The 14,662-nt window shown below is 42.7% G+C and overlaps 1 protein-coding gene across 3 annotated transcripts in view; it reads left to right on the top strand.

Moving 5' to 3' along the window:
* LOC144791743 (zinc metalloproteinase-disintegrin-like lachestatin-1) overlaps positions 1 to 14,662 on the top strand; it is a 4,387,327-nt gene that overhangs the window by 266,355 nt on the left and 4,106,310 nt on the right. For all 3 annotated transcript variants that reach the window (XM_078666511.1, XM_078666510.1, XM_078666512.1), the window contains one exon: positions 7,746 to 7,822. In XM_078666511.1, coding sequence (XP_078522637.1) covers positions 7,746 to 7,822 — 77 coding nt within the window. The remainder of the gene's footprint in view (positions 1 to 7,745; positions 7,823 to 14,662) is intronic.

The following is a 14,662-nucleotide window of genomic DNA, read 5'->3' as shown; positions in this document are numbered from 1 at the left end:
ATGTGCCGCTGTAATCAAGTCAGCCCTGCGATCCACGTTGGGAATTAAATGTTCACCAACATCAGGAATTTTCACAAAAGGAACCTTTTCGGGACTTAAGTGGTATGTGTACTTCGAAGGGAACCCCGTAGGATGTTTACCTCCCTTCTCAGTGGCAGCAACAGCCGCCAAGATGTCATCATCAATCTTACTTTTGGACCAAGTAACTGCTGCAACTAAGTATGTAGACACAGCTGATTTCGCCGCTTCATCAGCAAGCGAGTTACCGACAGCGTGGACTCCAACACGCTGATGGCCGAGAGTATGAATTACAAAAAGGAGTGGCAACGTAGCCTTAAGCTCCGCCACTCGAACCCAGATCATCTTGTGTTTTATTGTGCTACCCTTGGAATCACGAAAATCATTCTGAATCCAAAAGAACAAGTTTTCATTGTAAGACTGGACACAGTAGTACGAATCACTCACAATTAGAGTAGTTACACTAGGATCCGCGTACTCCAACGCTAGTAAGAGAGCACGAAGCTCTGCCAATTGTGCGGTGCAGTCCCCCAGAGGCTGCGTGTGTACTGCCTTGGACTTGAACTCATCGTTCACCATGGCACCGACCACAATGGCGCATGCGGAAACGTAGGCGTGTTTAGAGCCATGCGCAACCTGCGCCGAACCATCAGTGTAAATGATGCAATGGAAGTCCTCCAAAGGTCGCATAGCTAGAGGAGCAGGATGAATGAACTCATACTGCAAGTACTCTTGCGACCGCAATGAGGCCTCAAAAATAAACGTGACATCCGTGGATGTCAAGGAAGCAGCCCATTGAATCCACCGAGGGTGCAAAGCTTTTGAATTTGGTACACTGGCTTTCGTAACTGCCTCCAAATGAGGACAGGGTGTAACAACCAACATGCGTTTCCCCTGTGACAGAGCTCGTTCCTTAAGAATCGCCATCTACACAGCTGTTAAAACCTTTTCCACAGTGGGAAACCACATTTCAGCCGAAGTGTACAAGTGTGACTTGTAAGCAATAGGTACTGTGTCTCCTTCATTAAAAGTTAGGTACTTGAAACCCACCGTCCCAGGAACGATTCTTATCACCAGGTTGGTGTGGTTATCACGAGTCAGTAAGAATTTAGAAGCGAGCAGATCAGCCTGCAAGGAGTGCAAGATGGTTGAGTGCTCAGGCAGCCAGCATGATTTGGAAAAAGTTGGTTGTATCAAAGCATACAAAGGCTTGATACGCTGGGCATATTCCGGAATGTATGTCCTCCCGAAATTTAAAAAGCCCAGTAAAGACTGTAATTTTTTCAGTGTTGTAGGAGCGCGCAACTGAGCGCATTTCTCCAAGAAGTGAGGAGCCAAACCTCTACCTTCATTGTTGAGCTCATAGCCTAGGAACAACACTGTGTACTCAGCAATGTGCGATTTTGCAAAGTTAAATTTGTAACCCATGTCTGCAAAGTTACAAATAATCGAATTCACACAACACAGATGCTCCCAAATTTCGTCGTCAGTGAGATATATGTCATCCACATACGAACAAGCATCAGGGTCGATCCTCTCCAAAAGAGAGACTATGCGGGCGGTAAATATACCAGGACTATTCTTATAGCCCATTGGGAGACGCCGGAATTGTTTTTGGACCCCAGCGCATGTAAAACTGGTCCATTGGGAGCTAAAGCTATCCAATCTGTGGGCATAGAAACCGTTGGAAATGTCAAGCGTTGTTTTAAAACGCTTAAGCACTAGACTATCCACTAGGGCAGAGCCGTGAGTATTCTGTACTGCACAGTTACGGCAATGCGAGTTTAAATGCCGGTAATCCAATACCAAACGATACGATCCGTCAGGCTTGGTCACAGTAAAAAGAGGGTTATTCATCGGTGACACACATGTTTCAATAACTCCTTGATATTCTAATTGTTCAAGGATTGCCGCGACGGAATCCTTGGCTTCACGTCGAATGGGATATTGAGGTTGAGGCTGCGGCTGAGACTGCAAAGGAATTTCGTGGCTCGGGGACAATTTATCCCAACCACATTGGTTACGGTACAGAGCTGGTGCGAGAGCCCGAGCCCACTCTTCTGCAAAATGCTGCGCATGCTCTTTCGAGACAGTGTTCGCGAAACTGGGGAGGATCACCTCCTCCCCTCGCGGCGCCGCGAGCACAAAAGGTGGGGGCCAGTCAGCCCCCGAAAGCAAAACGTCATACGTAGATGAAAGATTTTCCCAAAACACCCCTTTGATGGTACGTTGTATGTCACCTTCTATTAACAGGACAATTTCATAAAGTCTATCAGGGGGAGCAACTCTTGTATCGGCTGTTTCTATCACAACGTAGACATCAGTCGCTGTCACCCTCAGTAGTGGACGCAGGGCCTCTCTAACTATGGTAATCTCTGCCGCGCTGTCCAGCAAGGTCAGAGCCTACGTCAGATTCCGAAGCCTCGTTTTCACTATCTGTGGCATATCGATGCGCTATTAATGCTGCGACTTTCTTTTTCGCAAACTGCGGTCTTTTTGGCGTAGAGTCCTCCTGCTTCCCTGTGCCGTCTGTCTGGCGGGGTTGGCCGCGTCCTTGATCACCACCCCTGCCCCTTCCGCCTCCTCCACCACCGGTCTTCGGAGCCGATGAGTCCTGAAAGGAACGAGGAGAGCGTTGATCAGAAACCTGAAATCGTTCAGGCGATTTAATCGTCGCGCGATCGCGCAAGTCATAAACCTCTCAGTCGGCGCAGGCACTTGAGCCGCAGGATATGATTCTTGAGTCTGCTGTTTCTGCTTCCCCTGATTCTGTTTCTTAGGCCAATTTTGTTTGTTGGTCTTGGGCTGGACATCTGCCTCAGCAGACTGTCCTTGTGGTTGTTTTTTCTCCTTAATTGCTAAATACTTCAGACCCTTACTTGTGCGACCAATAGTTTTATATGCGGCCACAACTATCTTCGCTAACTGTCGGAGTCTTTCGGCATCGGGTAGAGCAGCCAAAGCATTTGACACCTGAAAGTTCACTGCATCTCCCTTTATATTAGAGAGTATGAGATCGCTAACAATGTCAAAAGAACCACATAGGCGCATACCCAGTTCAACCGCTGCTTCCGGTCCGTGATCATCTTGAACACGTTTAACGATTGTAGGCAGTACAGACATAGATGGGGTGCCAAAACACCTCGCATAAACAGCCGCAAAAGTTTTCCCCCAACTTTCACAGTCAACGAGTTCGGGAGTTAAATCCTTAGGTAAAGTAATCGTCAACATTCTATGTTTATCAGCAGGAGTATTATTCGGAAACACAGCTTCCAGTTGGTCAAATTTCTTGGCAAGCCAGAAAGGAAACTCATCTTTGTCATCGGGGCGTTTACCAAAAACTGCATTGACCATAACTGGATTGAGTTTCAAACCGCCATGTTCCGTTTGAACAGCCGGACCCCCCGGGGGACCACCCGGGAGATGACGACCTATGTATTGCACTAGTGCACGAATCACGGCAATCGAAACATGTAATCTACGAATATCCGCTAGAGGACATGCGCCGTGATTCGGGTGAGGGGTAAATCCAGCCAAAGCAGGCCAATTTGTACCTGGAATGGACAAAGGACCTAACCTCGCAGCGTATAAAGAATGGGGTAGGGCGCCACCAAACCAAACGCGATGCTGCCAATGATCAATAGGTATTTCCAGTGCCCTGTACGGTGTATATTCAGACGGTACAGGTGAGGGGGTGTAGGTGTGGAACACACCAGAATTTGCGTCCACTGCCGGAAACGTTACCCATGAATAAAACAGTTCGTAAGGGTACGCCGGATCTGCACACACCACTAAAATCACAGTCAAGCCATCCACTGGGACTTGGAAAGTCTGTAAATGGTTGCGCACCGCAATGCGACTATGCTGCGGGATGTTCACAGCCTGGGCCATGATTACACCGGAACTACAGAAAAACAAAGTAAACTTTGTAGCACAACTGGGTAGTAATTCAAAGAAACCGTTTTAGATAGATTCAAGCTTGAAAAGACCTATTTAAAAAATAGGCAGGTTTTTCCGACACCACCGTTCTCCAGAAACGACAGTGAAGGGGTTAAGGATTGAATGATATACTACTCAAGTGTCATGATATAAGACCACCAACGTATGGGTGCCATGTAGCAGGGTTTCCGTTCTCCCACAGAACTGTGCATAGAGATTTGGAACTTCAGTGAATTAGGGTGACCCAAAACTCACCTCAGTACCCAAAACCCCTTACCAGGCTAGCTACAGTGTCTCATTGGTCATAACAAACTCCCAATGTTTAGACAAACCAGAACATGAACTTACAATAACTCAGGGTACGTGGAACACATGAGCACTCTTTTGTTATACAATCATTTCAAACCAGAACGTGGAGTAAATGAGGACACATGCACATTTGAAATATTTATTTACTAATGCCGTTTTCTCAAACGCAGTATCTTAGATAATACAAGGAAACATATTATCAGAAGCAAAGTTATCAGCATAGTTACTAGTCCATAGAAAGCAAAAGGTGACAGCATGCTATTATGCTGAAATGAATAAGCGTTAACCACACCTATTTCTCACCCTCCCTAACTAGCATATTATATTAATATCTAAGAAGGTCTCTTTGGGTTTTAGCAGGGCGGGCCCATACCTCAAGATCTTAGTATGAAGAGATCACATCTGCTTCCAACAGCTCTCTGCATGCGAACCGCATCAAGTGTGTATGTGTGCTCTAAGCAAAGCAATATAAAACCCGCCTAAAGCCCAAAGTTGGCAGAAGCTGCACTTATGTTATGTCTATGAAGGTGGGGAGATCAGACTTCAAAACAATTGTGTCGAGTTATCCTTGAAGCTTCAGCACTCACTGTACAGACATAGTTTACTAAGCAAAGCTGATATCAGAGCAATAACATATTATTCTCATGTAAATCACAACGCTCTTGTAGGTTGAAAGCTAAATCAACAATTAAGTGTCGTGTGCAGAAGCAGCAAAAGGAAAAATGGCGTTTAAACATTTAATAAGCCCACGCTAACTTAACACAATATATAGATAAGCAGTAACTATATGACACGCCATGATAGATTCCCAAAAATGCATCAGATCCACCAAAAGGGCCTTCATCCACAGCAAGATCCTTGTCAACTCCAGCAACTCCAAAGAACTCTTCAGCATCATCCAAGAATTCACCAAGCCCCACAGCGATACCACATACATCACCCCCTCCCAGGACCTCTTTGACAAGCTCAGATCCTACTTCCACCTGAAAATCAAGGGTCTTTACGACCACTTCAGTGACCAGACTTCTGAATCCAAACCCGAAACCACCTCCCCCTCCAGCAACAACAGGCAGCCTACTATCTGCTACTGGACCCCAGTCACCACCGAAGACACCACCTCCACCATGAAAGGCATCCACTCAGGGGCCCCCACGGACCCATGCCCGCCGCTCATCTACCACAGAGCCACCACCACAATCGCCCCAGAACAAAGACGCACCATCAACATCACCTTGAAGCCCGGCACCTTTCCCAACGACTGGAAACACGCAGAAGTCAGAACCCTGCACAAGAAGAACTCAGCAGACCCCACGGACTTGAAGAACTACCGACCCATCTTCCCTCTCCCCTTCGCGGCCAAAGTCACAGAGAAGATAGTCAATAGTATGGTTGGGCAGACAACTCCATTCCGCCCACAGAATGTGCAGAATTTTGACTGTTCCGCGTTACGCAAAGTAGGCAGAGCAGGCAAATCTCCGCTGCGGAGCAGGGTTGGCCTCCCACCCCCTCCCACCTGCGCTAATAAAATGTTTAAAAACATCTATTTAAGAGATCCAGAAAACTCCTTAACTTATCTGTGGCGTCCCCAGGCTGTCCTCTTCTGCTATCGCAACATCTTCATGAAAACTGCGCATGCCCGCACACCTGTGCATTCGCATTTCTCACAAGGAATGCGCATGCGAAGGGCGCCCGGGCATGCACAGTTTTCAAGAAGAAGGTCAGATGGAGGAAGAGGGCAGCCCGGGGACGCCGCCGATAAGGTAAGGAGTTTTCTGGGTCTTTTAAATAGATGTTTTTAAATGTTTTAATAGCACGGGTGGGAGAAGGGTGTCGTGTAGAGGAGCTACATGGAGTGTGCAGAGATTAGTTCTGTCTCTGTGGCCCTCCACGTAGCCCCGCTACCCCCACTACGCCCAGCCCTAGTCAATACCCAGCTTACAAAATGAATCGAAGAAAACTCCATCCTTGACCCCTCCCAATCTGGATTCCGCAGGAACCACAGCACTGAAATTGCTCTACTCGCTGTCACAGATGACATCCGCAGACTCCTCGACCAAGGACACACCACAGCCCTGATCCTACTCGACCTCTCCGCAGCAGTCAAAACCGTCTCCCACTGCACACCCACCGCCAGACTCCACAATGCCGGCATACGGGGAACCGCAGTCGACTGGCTCAGCTCCTTCCTCACAGGCAGAATCCAAAGGATGATACTGCCACCATTCCTCTCCGATCCCACGGAAACCAACTGTGGAGTACTCCAAGGATCGTCGCTCAGCCTACCCTCTTCAACATCTGCATGGCCCCCCTCAATGCCATGGTCAGACAGCACGGACTCAGTATAGTATCTTATGCTGATGACACCGAACTCATCCTCTCCCTTACCAAGGACCCCGTCACAACCAGAATCAGCAACCAGGAAGGAATGAAGGACGTTGCAACCTGGATGAGGAGAAGCTGCTTGAAGCTCAACTCAGAAAAGACAGAGGTCCTTCTCCTCGGACCCTCTCCCTCTGCATGGGACAACACCTGTTGGCCTATCTCCCTCGGCAGCCTTCCCGCCCTGACGGACCATTCCCGAAATCTCAGCATCGTACTCAACTCCACCCTCTCCATGCCCCAACAGGTCAAGGCTGTTGCCTCCAACTGCTTCAACACACTCCGCATCCTCCAAAAAACCTTCAAATGGATCCCCCGAATCAAGAAAGACTGTCACCCACGCACTCAAAACCAGCAGAGTGGACAATGGAAACGCCCCCAACGCCGTGATCAACAAGTCCCTGCTCCGCAAACTCCAGATCACTGGTAGTCTCTGCGTTCTTAAAGGCACAGCAGCTATTTATGAGCCATATAATGGCAGCCTATGAGGATACTCATTTCTACTCTCATTCATCTCTATCATGGAAAATGATTTTGTGAAGATTTATTCTGTGTATAAAATGTACCAAATTCCTCTCAAATATAATGTATTGGCCCATTTTTCACTTCATGATGAAAACTTTTGCCAGTGTAGGCTATGTACTTAGGCTGCATTATCTGTCTCTCTATCTCTTAAGGGTCTTTACAGGCCTTACTGAAGAAAGGCAAAAAATATCCACTTGAGAAGATATATCTAATAGAAGTGCTCTGGGATCTCCGCACAAGTGCATGGCTATTAATTGCTTTTAACTTATTATGGAAATGCCCCTACGAGAGAAGTGGAGTTACAGGTAAGAAAATGTTCCTTTTCCTTGCTGTTCTCCGTCCATTCATTGGCTTGCATTCTGAGAGTCACAAAATCACTCATACTAGTTTTGCGTGGTGACTGATTAGTACGTCAGTCGATGCATAAACGTCAGGTCTGTCGGAAAGCAAGAATGAACGAATAATAGTGACAGCTTTGCAATGGGACCTATGTTTATCAAGCTCATGGTTCTTTGTTGGTGAAAAAACGGGATTGAAAATGCACAGTAAACATTGTTTTGTTACATTCTCTACAGGCGAAATATCCAGAGGAAGTACAATACCGATTTCAAGTACAAGGAGAACATGTGGTGCTGCCGCTTAAAAAAAATGAGTGAGTGTTTTTCACAATGATTCTCCTTATCTGATCTTGTTCCAGTCCGAGGTACAAGGGAAATGCGTGTAAAATACTGTATTGTTCTGTAGGAAAATACGTTTTGCTACATATGTCCCCTTTACTCAGGTCAGGGTTAGTTCCCAATTAATTTTCTAGGTAAATTGTCGGATTGTGCAGAAGGCGTGGTGGTTATGACTAGAGATTTTAACCTATTATGGGAGATATCGCTGGATAAGTCTAGAAATAAAACCACAGATACAATAGTGGTGAGCTGCACTTCAATGCCACCATGAGGCACTTAAGTTTCATGGTACCTCATGAACCAAATCAAAGAAAGAGTATTCATTCTTTTTGCCCGTTTACCAGAAAAGATTCTAGGGCACATTTATGAGAGGCTTGTACTGGTTTTGTGCTACGTAGTGTGGCGCAAGGGAGGCGCAGGCAGTAAGTCTTATTTAAAAAACTAAGTGTCTGCAAAAATGCATCATTTTTTACCAGTTTACACGGCGCAAAAGCTGCGCTGAATTCAGCTGTGTTGTGTGTTATTTAATATATGCAATTTAGGCAAAATCAGACTTAATTGTAATGCAGAGGTATTTATTGGCCTAGCACTGTGTCATGCATCGAGGGGTAATGCAACGCAAAGCTAGAAATGTGCCAAAATTGCTGCACATTCGCAAACCAGTTGTAGGAAATGATGCAGTAGCTGTAGCATGAAAACCTCTACATTACAGAACACTTTGGCAAGCTCAGCTAAGCAGTGGAGGTTGTTATACTGCAACGGGGAGTATCCAGTAGACCAGCAAAACCACTACCACATAGGTAGCGAAGGAGGCGGGAGTGTGTTCTCTGGCAGTGCATATCCCTCATTGGCCTCAGGGAGGAGGAGGTCATACCGTTTTTACCGGCTCACGGGGGAGTACATCATGACATTGCTGGAGAAGATTAGGCCAAGTCTTCATCCACCAACTGCAAGGCCCAATAACATCGCACCATATGTAACATTTATTGATGTGCTCCACATGCTGGCCTTACTGTTGTGACTTCCAAGTCACAACAGGCAGATTGGCAGGAATTTCACTGGGAACATATTCTGCTTTTCCCCCCATCTGTTTTGGATGCTGATCCAGCGGGCTATAGAAAATATATCATAAACTACGCTACCCAACTTCATAACCTATAAACAAAATTCTATACTATACATGGACCCAGTTATGAACCTGATATATTTTGGGCCTACTGAATCAGGTGGTCAAAATAAATCTATATACACATTATTTACAAACTATAAACATTTTATACATTTGCAGAAAGAATATTGTCATTAGAATAAAACCCAACCATTTAAATGACCACCATAGGCGACATGATCTAGCTAAAGGTAACCTATACTTCTAAATAACCAAGACCAGCTTGTTTGTCAAAAGTAAGATTTTATTTTCTAAATTATGGTATATATGTTGTAAGTTTTATAATTGAATTTTATTAGCAATAAAGCAAGCATGATAGTAAGAAATAAGAAAATTACAATTTAAGCAATTGAATCAATTTAAAGAAATTATATAAAGTTTAGCATTTCTAAAACCTATTTCCCTAACTGAGCTAAATAGACAGAAATTAAAGTAAAGTTCTTTGAGGATTCTTACGTGCTCCACGCAAAGTCCAGCAGCACATCACCCTCATCGGAAAGTCAGAAAGCAGCAGCCAGCCCAACCCTAAGGGCATGACTTTTTATACCTTTCTACGCTAACTAAACTAGCAAAGGAAAGTTTTCAGAAATACTCGACGTCCCATTGGCTGAGAGTGACAAGTGACATGTCACCCGATTCTTAAAAAGTTCCACAAAATCATGTCTTACAAAGACCATTGTCTCTTCCACGTGAAGCCAGAGGCTTCCTGCGATTGCAACTTTGTTTTAAGTCATCCTCGCAGCTTCCATAGTCTTACAGTGCAACTTCCGCGGATGCCAAGTTAAGGACTGACAAAAAGTTCACTTTCGACCTTGGCCATGTCCGACAGAATGATGTCAGCTCATCAGTTTTTGCTTTGTGAATGCAGCTTCAATAAACGTTTTAATTCAGAATGGGCGTCTCGTGACTTTCTGCAGAAATATGGATTAGCTCTTTTTGTGCGGCTCAAATAGCTAGGCCTCAAAAGCAGGCAACTTATGATTTCTAGTATAAAACAAACACAAGAAAAGTATTAATGTAAGAAATAAAGTATATTCTGTATCCACCCCATGGTTTACTAAATAATTAACCCACCCGATTAATCAAAATGTTACCTAGCCATTGCAAACAAATAAAGCAGCGTTTATATTTACCAGTCTCCGTTTTTCTATGAGACCCATATGCACCTAGAATAGTAGAAATGACATCACACAGACAAGAAAAAGCAAAACAAGCACATGCTTATTTTAAGTATGCAGCAGTTAGTAATGACAAAAACGAAAACAATAAATTATTTTATTATTTTGCACGAACAAAAAGATGCAACATTTATGCACGTTTATGAGCACACATGTTAGTCCCCCCACGTGTAAAGTTTAATCTAGGTTGTATTAGCACGACATATCACAAATCATTAATAATTTTATTCATGTTATGGAAATGTGACTTTGCGAGTTTAAACAAAATTTTGTTTTCTATCTCGCTCCATCAACTCCCTCATCTGGTGATTAACAAATCACCACACCAGCACTCAAAATTTTGGTAAATTTAATTTATAAGAAATCGATTCAAATTCATTGTATTAGTAAACCTAAAAGTCTGTTTCAGCATAATCCTTGCAATTAACATGACGCTCTCTATTTCACTCCTGCAACTCAATCTCCCTTTCCTCTTCTTTTCTGAGTTTATAGATTCTCTTCTTTTCTCTCAAATGCTTCTTTCTTTTATGCAACAAACAACCTACTTTAGTCAAAATAAAAATGAATACTATTATAATCAAAGGTGCCAGAATCTTGCCAAGAATTGAACTTCCGATATTATGAAACCAATTTTTAAAATTTATATACACCCCCCTTTTAAAATATATTTTTCTTTTATAACCCTAAACAAGATTTCTTCGACCTTATGTCATACATAAGTTTTCTTCTACTAGACAGTTTTTCTTCGACCTTGTGTCAACTAACAGGATTTCTTCAGCCTTATGCCAATTTAATAATTTTGTACTTCAATCATTGTCACTAATTTCTTGGATTTCGTTTTCTTCTTCACTACTATCATATATGTCTATAACAGGTGGAATTACTAAGTAAGTCCACTCAGGAGACTTGTATTTCTGGTTTGGTCTAATTATTCTCTTCCCTTTTCTCGATATCACTTCTATTTTCCTCCCAACTCCAACTTCTTTTCCAGGACTCTTTTGACTACTTATTTCTTCAACTTGTTCTATTGGCTTTTTGATTAATCTCACTCTCAACCTTCCACCAGGCCAGAAGTCTGCTTTTCTCACGTACTTTTTCTTTGGTTCAGAATTATTTGATTCTGACTTCCAAGTCCTTTTCTTTCCGTTTTCACTTCCACCTTCCACGTCACTTTCCTCAGTTTCGTAGTCTGAAATTTCAATTGACTCAGGAACTTCTCTATACGGCAATTTCACTCCTTCAGGAACTTCACTTTTTCTTCCATCACTGGTACTCGGTAATTCGTTCTCCTCCTCTTCCTCAATTACCTCTAGCTTCCCAGATTTCGGAATTTTGTTCCTTACTTCAGAGTTTGTTCTCTGCCTTTCGATACTCTCCTGGTCTGAAACTTCTTTCGGTTCAGCTTCTTTGTCTTCAATATAGACAACCGAATCCTCAGTTATCTTTCCTTTTAACAGATCCTCTTCACCTTCAGAATCTATTTCAATTATTTCTAAGTCTTTTCTTGTCAGATTTCCATTCACTGGCACAGTTTCCAGATGTCGACTTTCTTGTCGATCTTCAGAATCTGGAATTACTTCACCTTCTGTTCTGTCTTCTGCTTCAGAATCAGAGTCATCTGTGGTATCACTTTCAACATCAGAATTCTCAGGAGTTGGTATTGGAATAGTATGACTTGGATGAATCCAGCGCTTCAATCCTCTGCACTTTACAGCATTAGTAGTGATCAAGATTACCTGCCTAGGTTTCTGCCATCTAGGAGATAGACAATTCCTCCTCCGATGTACTTTCGTTCTGACCCAGTCTCCAGGTCTCAGATCATGTGTCAAAACTTTGTCATTTGATTGTGCTTCAGTTCCCACCTGATTAGATACAGAAGTTACCATATCAGATAACCTTTTACAGTAATCCAAAATTGCACTGTCATTTATGCTCAACAGTTTACCTACAGGTACAAAAGCTTGCCTCATAACTCTTCCCATCAAAATTTCATGAGGACTCAAACCTGTCTTTTTATCTGGTGTACTTCTTATTGACATCAAAACAAGTGGAAGAGCATCAGTCCACTTAACTCCTGTCTCTAGACACATTTTTCCAATTCTGTTTTTGATAGTTCCATTTATTTGTTCAACTACACCTGATGCCTCTGGTCTGTATGCACAGTGTATTTTCTGCTCAATGCTCATAGCTTCGCAAATTAACTTCAATAGTTTGTTATCAAAATGACTTCCTCCATCACTCTCAATAGTAACTGGAAAACCGTACCTTGGGATGATTTCTCTGAGCATTAGTTTTGCTACTGTAATTGAATCACAATGTCGTGTAGGAAAAGCCTCCACCCACCTTGAGAACAAGCATACAATTACAAGTACATATTTCAAACAATTGTGTAAGGGCATTTCAATGAAATCTATTTGTAACCTGGTGAAGGGACCACCCTCTCGACCAATTATTCCTGTCCCCACCACTGATTTTCTGTTTGGATTCATTTGTTGGCATGATAAACACCTTTGACAAAAAGATTCTGCAATGGTTCTAAATTTGGTATTGAACCATGTTTCTTTAAACAGTCTGACCATAGAATCTCTTCCTAAATGTGCAGGACCATGATATAATCTGGCCATGTCAGAAATCATGCAATTTGGTAAAACTACTCTGCCATCTTTGTAAACCCACACTCCATCTTCATCACGTGGTCTACAATCTGATCTTAACCACTGGTCTTTTTCTTCATCATCTGCTTCGTTTTGTAAATCTCTAATCTCATTCCATGTTTCTACAACAGTTGTTAGCATTAATGAATTTGAATCAGTTTCTGTACTTCTATTCCGATTGTAAGAATAATTTTTCCTTGCGCAGTACTTTGCTGTTTCATCTGCGAAGGCATTTCCTTTGGAAATATAATCAGTCCCTCTAGTGTGTGCTGCACACTTGACTATGGCAATTTCTTTTGGCAATTGTATTGCTTCAATTAATCTTCTAATGAAAACTGCATTTTTAATTGGTGATCCTGTTGATGTCATGTATCCTCTCTGTGACCAGAGTTGTCCATAATCATGCACAACTCCGTACCCATACTGACTATCAGTAATGATGGTAACTCTTATATCCTTTGATATTTCACATGCACGAATTAAAGCAATCAATTCAGCCACTTGTGCTGAACGAACTCCTTCAAGACATGATGCTTCTTCAACATCTTCGACTGTACAAACTGAGTATGAAGCTTTCAAGACACCTCCTTCGGATCTTAAGCATGAGCCATCTACAAAGTAGACAAAATCCGATTCAGGCAAAGGTCTGTCTTTGATGTCTTTTCTTGGTTTTGTGCAGAATTCCATGACATCTAAACATTCATGTTCTGTCTCGATGTCATCAACAATTTCAGAATCAGGCAGTAAGTAGAAGGATTCAGATTCAAACATCTTGAAATCGAAACATTATCTGCTCCTAGTATGATTTTCTCATACTTTGTCAATCTGCTACTTGTTAAATGTTGAGTCTTACCTCTTGTCAGTAATATTTCAACTGAATGAGGCACAAAAACTTTCACAGGAAATCCCATAATGATTCCTTCACTTTGTTCAAGACTGATACTTGTAGCTGCAACTGCTTTTAAACAACCTGGTAATGCTTTTGCAATTGGATCAAGAACTGCAGAGAAATATGCAATAGGTTTCTTTAGGTTCCCATGTCTCTGAATTAACACAGATAATGCACATCCTTCTCTCTCACTGCAATACAGTTCAAAATCTTTCTCATAATTTGGCATACCCAAAGCAGGAGCTTGGCATAAGCTCTTTTTCAAGTTTTCAAAAGATTCCATCTCAACATCATTGAGAATAATTGGATCTTTTACATCTGATTTGGTCAGTCTTTGTAGTGGTTTCGCAATTACTGAAAATCCACTTATCCATTGTTGACAGTAACCTACCATTCCCAGGAACATTCTGACCTGTCTTTGTGTTCTTGGCGGTAACATTGCTTGAATCATTTTTATTCTCTCTATTGTTACTTGTCTTTTTCCTTTTGCAATTCTGTGACCAAGATATTTCACTTCCTGTTTGCAAAACTGTAGTTTTGCTGGGGACACTTTATGTCCTTCTTCTGCAAGGCGATTTAACAGAATTATTGTGTCTGTTACACAATTTTCTCTTGTCTTTGCAGCTATTAACAAATCATCAATATACTGCACCAGCGTAGACCTACCTGGTAAGTCTAAATCTTCTAATGATCCTTTTAACAGTTCGTTAAAGATTGAAGGACTTTCTGTATAGCCCTGAGGGATTCTTGTCCATCCAAGGGTCTTACCTTGGAATCTGAAAGCAAAGATTTCATAACTGTCTGGGTGTAGAGGAACAGTAAAGAATGCATTGCAAAGATCAATGACTGTGTACCATTCAGCATCATATGGAATCTGAAATAGAATTACTGCTGGATTTGGAACCACAGGACAACATGGAATGACA

The sequence above is a fragment of the Lissotriton helveticus genome, chromosome 11, assembly GCF_964261635.1.
Source record: "Lissotriton helveticus chromosome 11, aLisHel1.1, whole genome shotgun sequence".
Taxonomy (NCBI): domain Eukaryota; kingdom Metazoa; phylum Chordata; class Amphibia; order Caudata; family Salamandridae; genus Lissotriton; species Lissotriton helveticus.
Note: the sequence above shows the minus strand (reverse complement) of the source record. Positions and strands in the feature narration are given on the sequence as shown.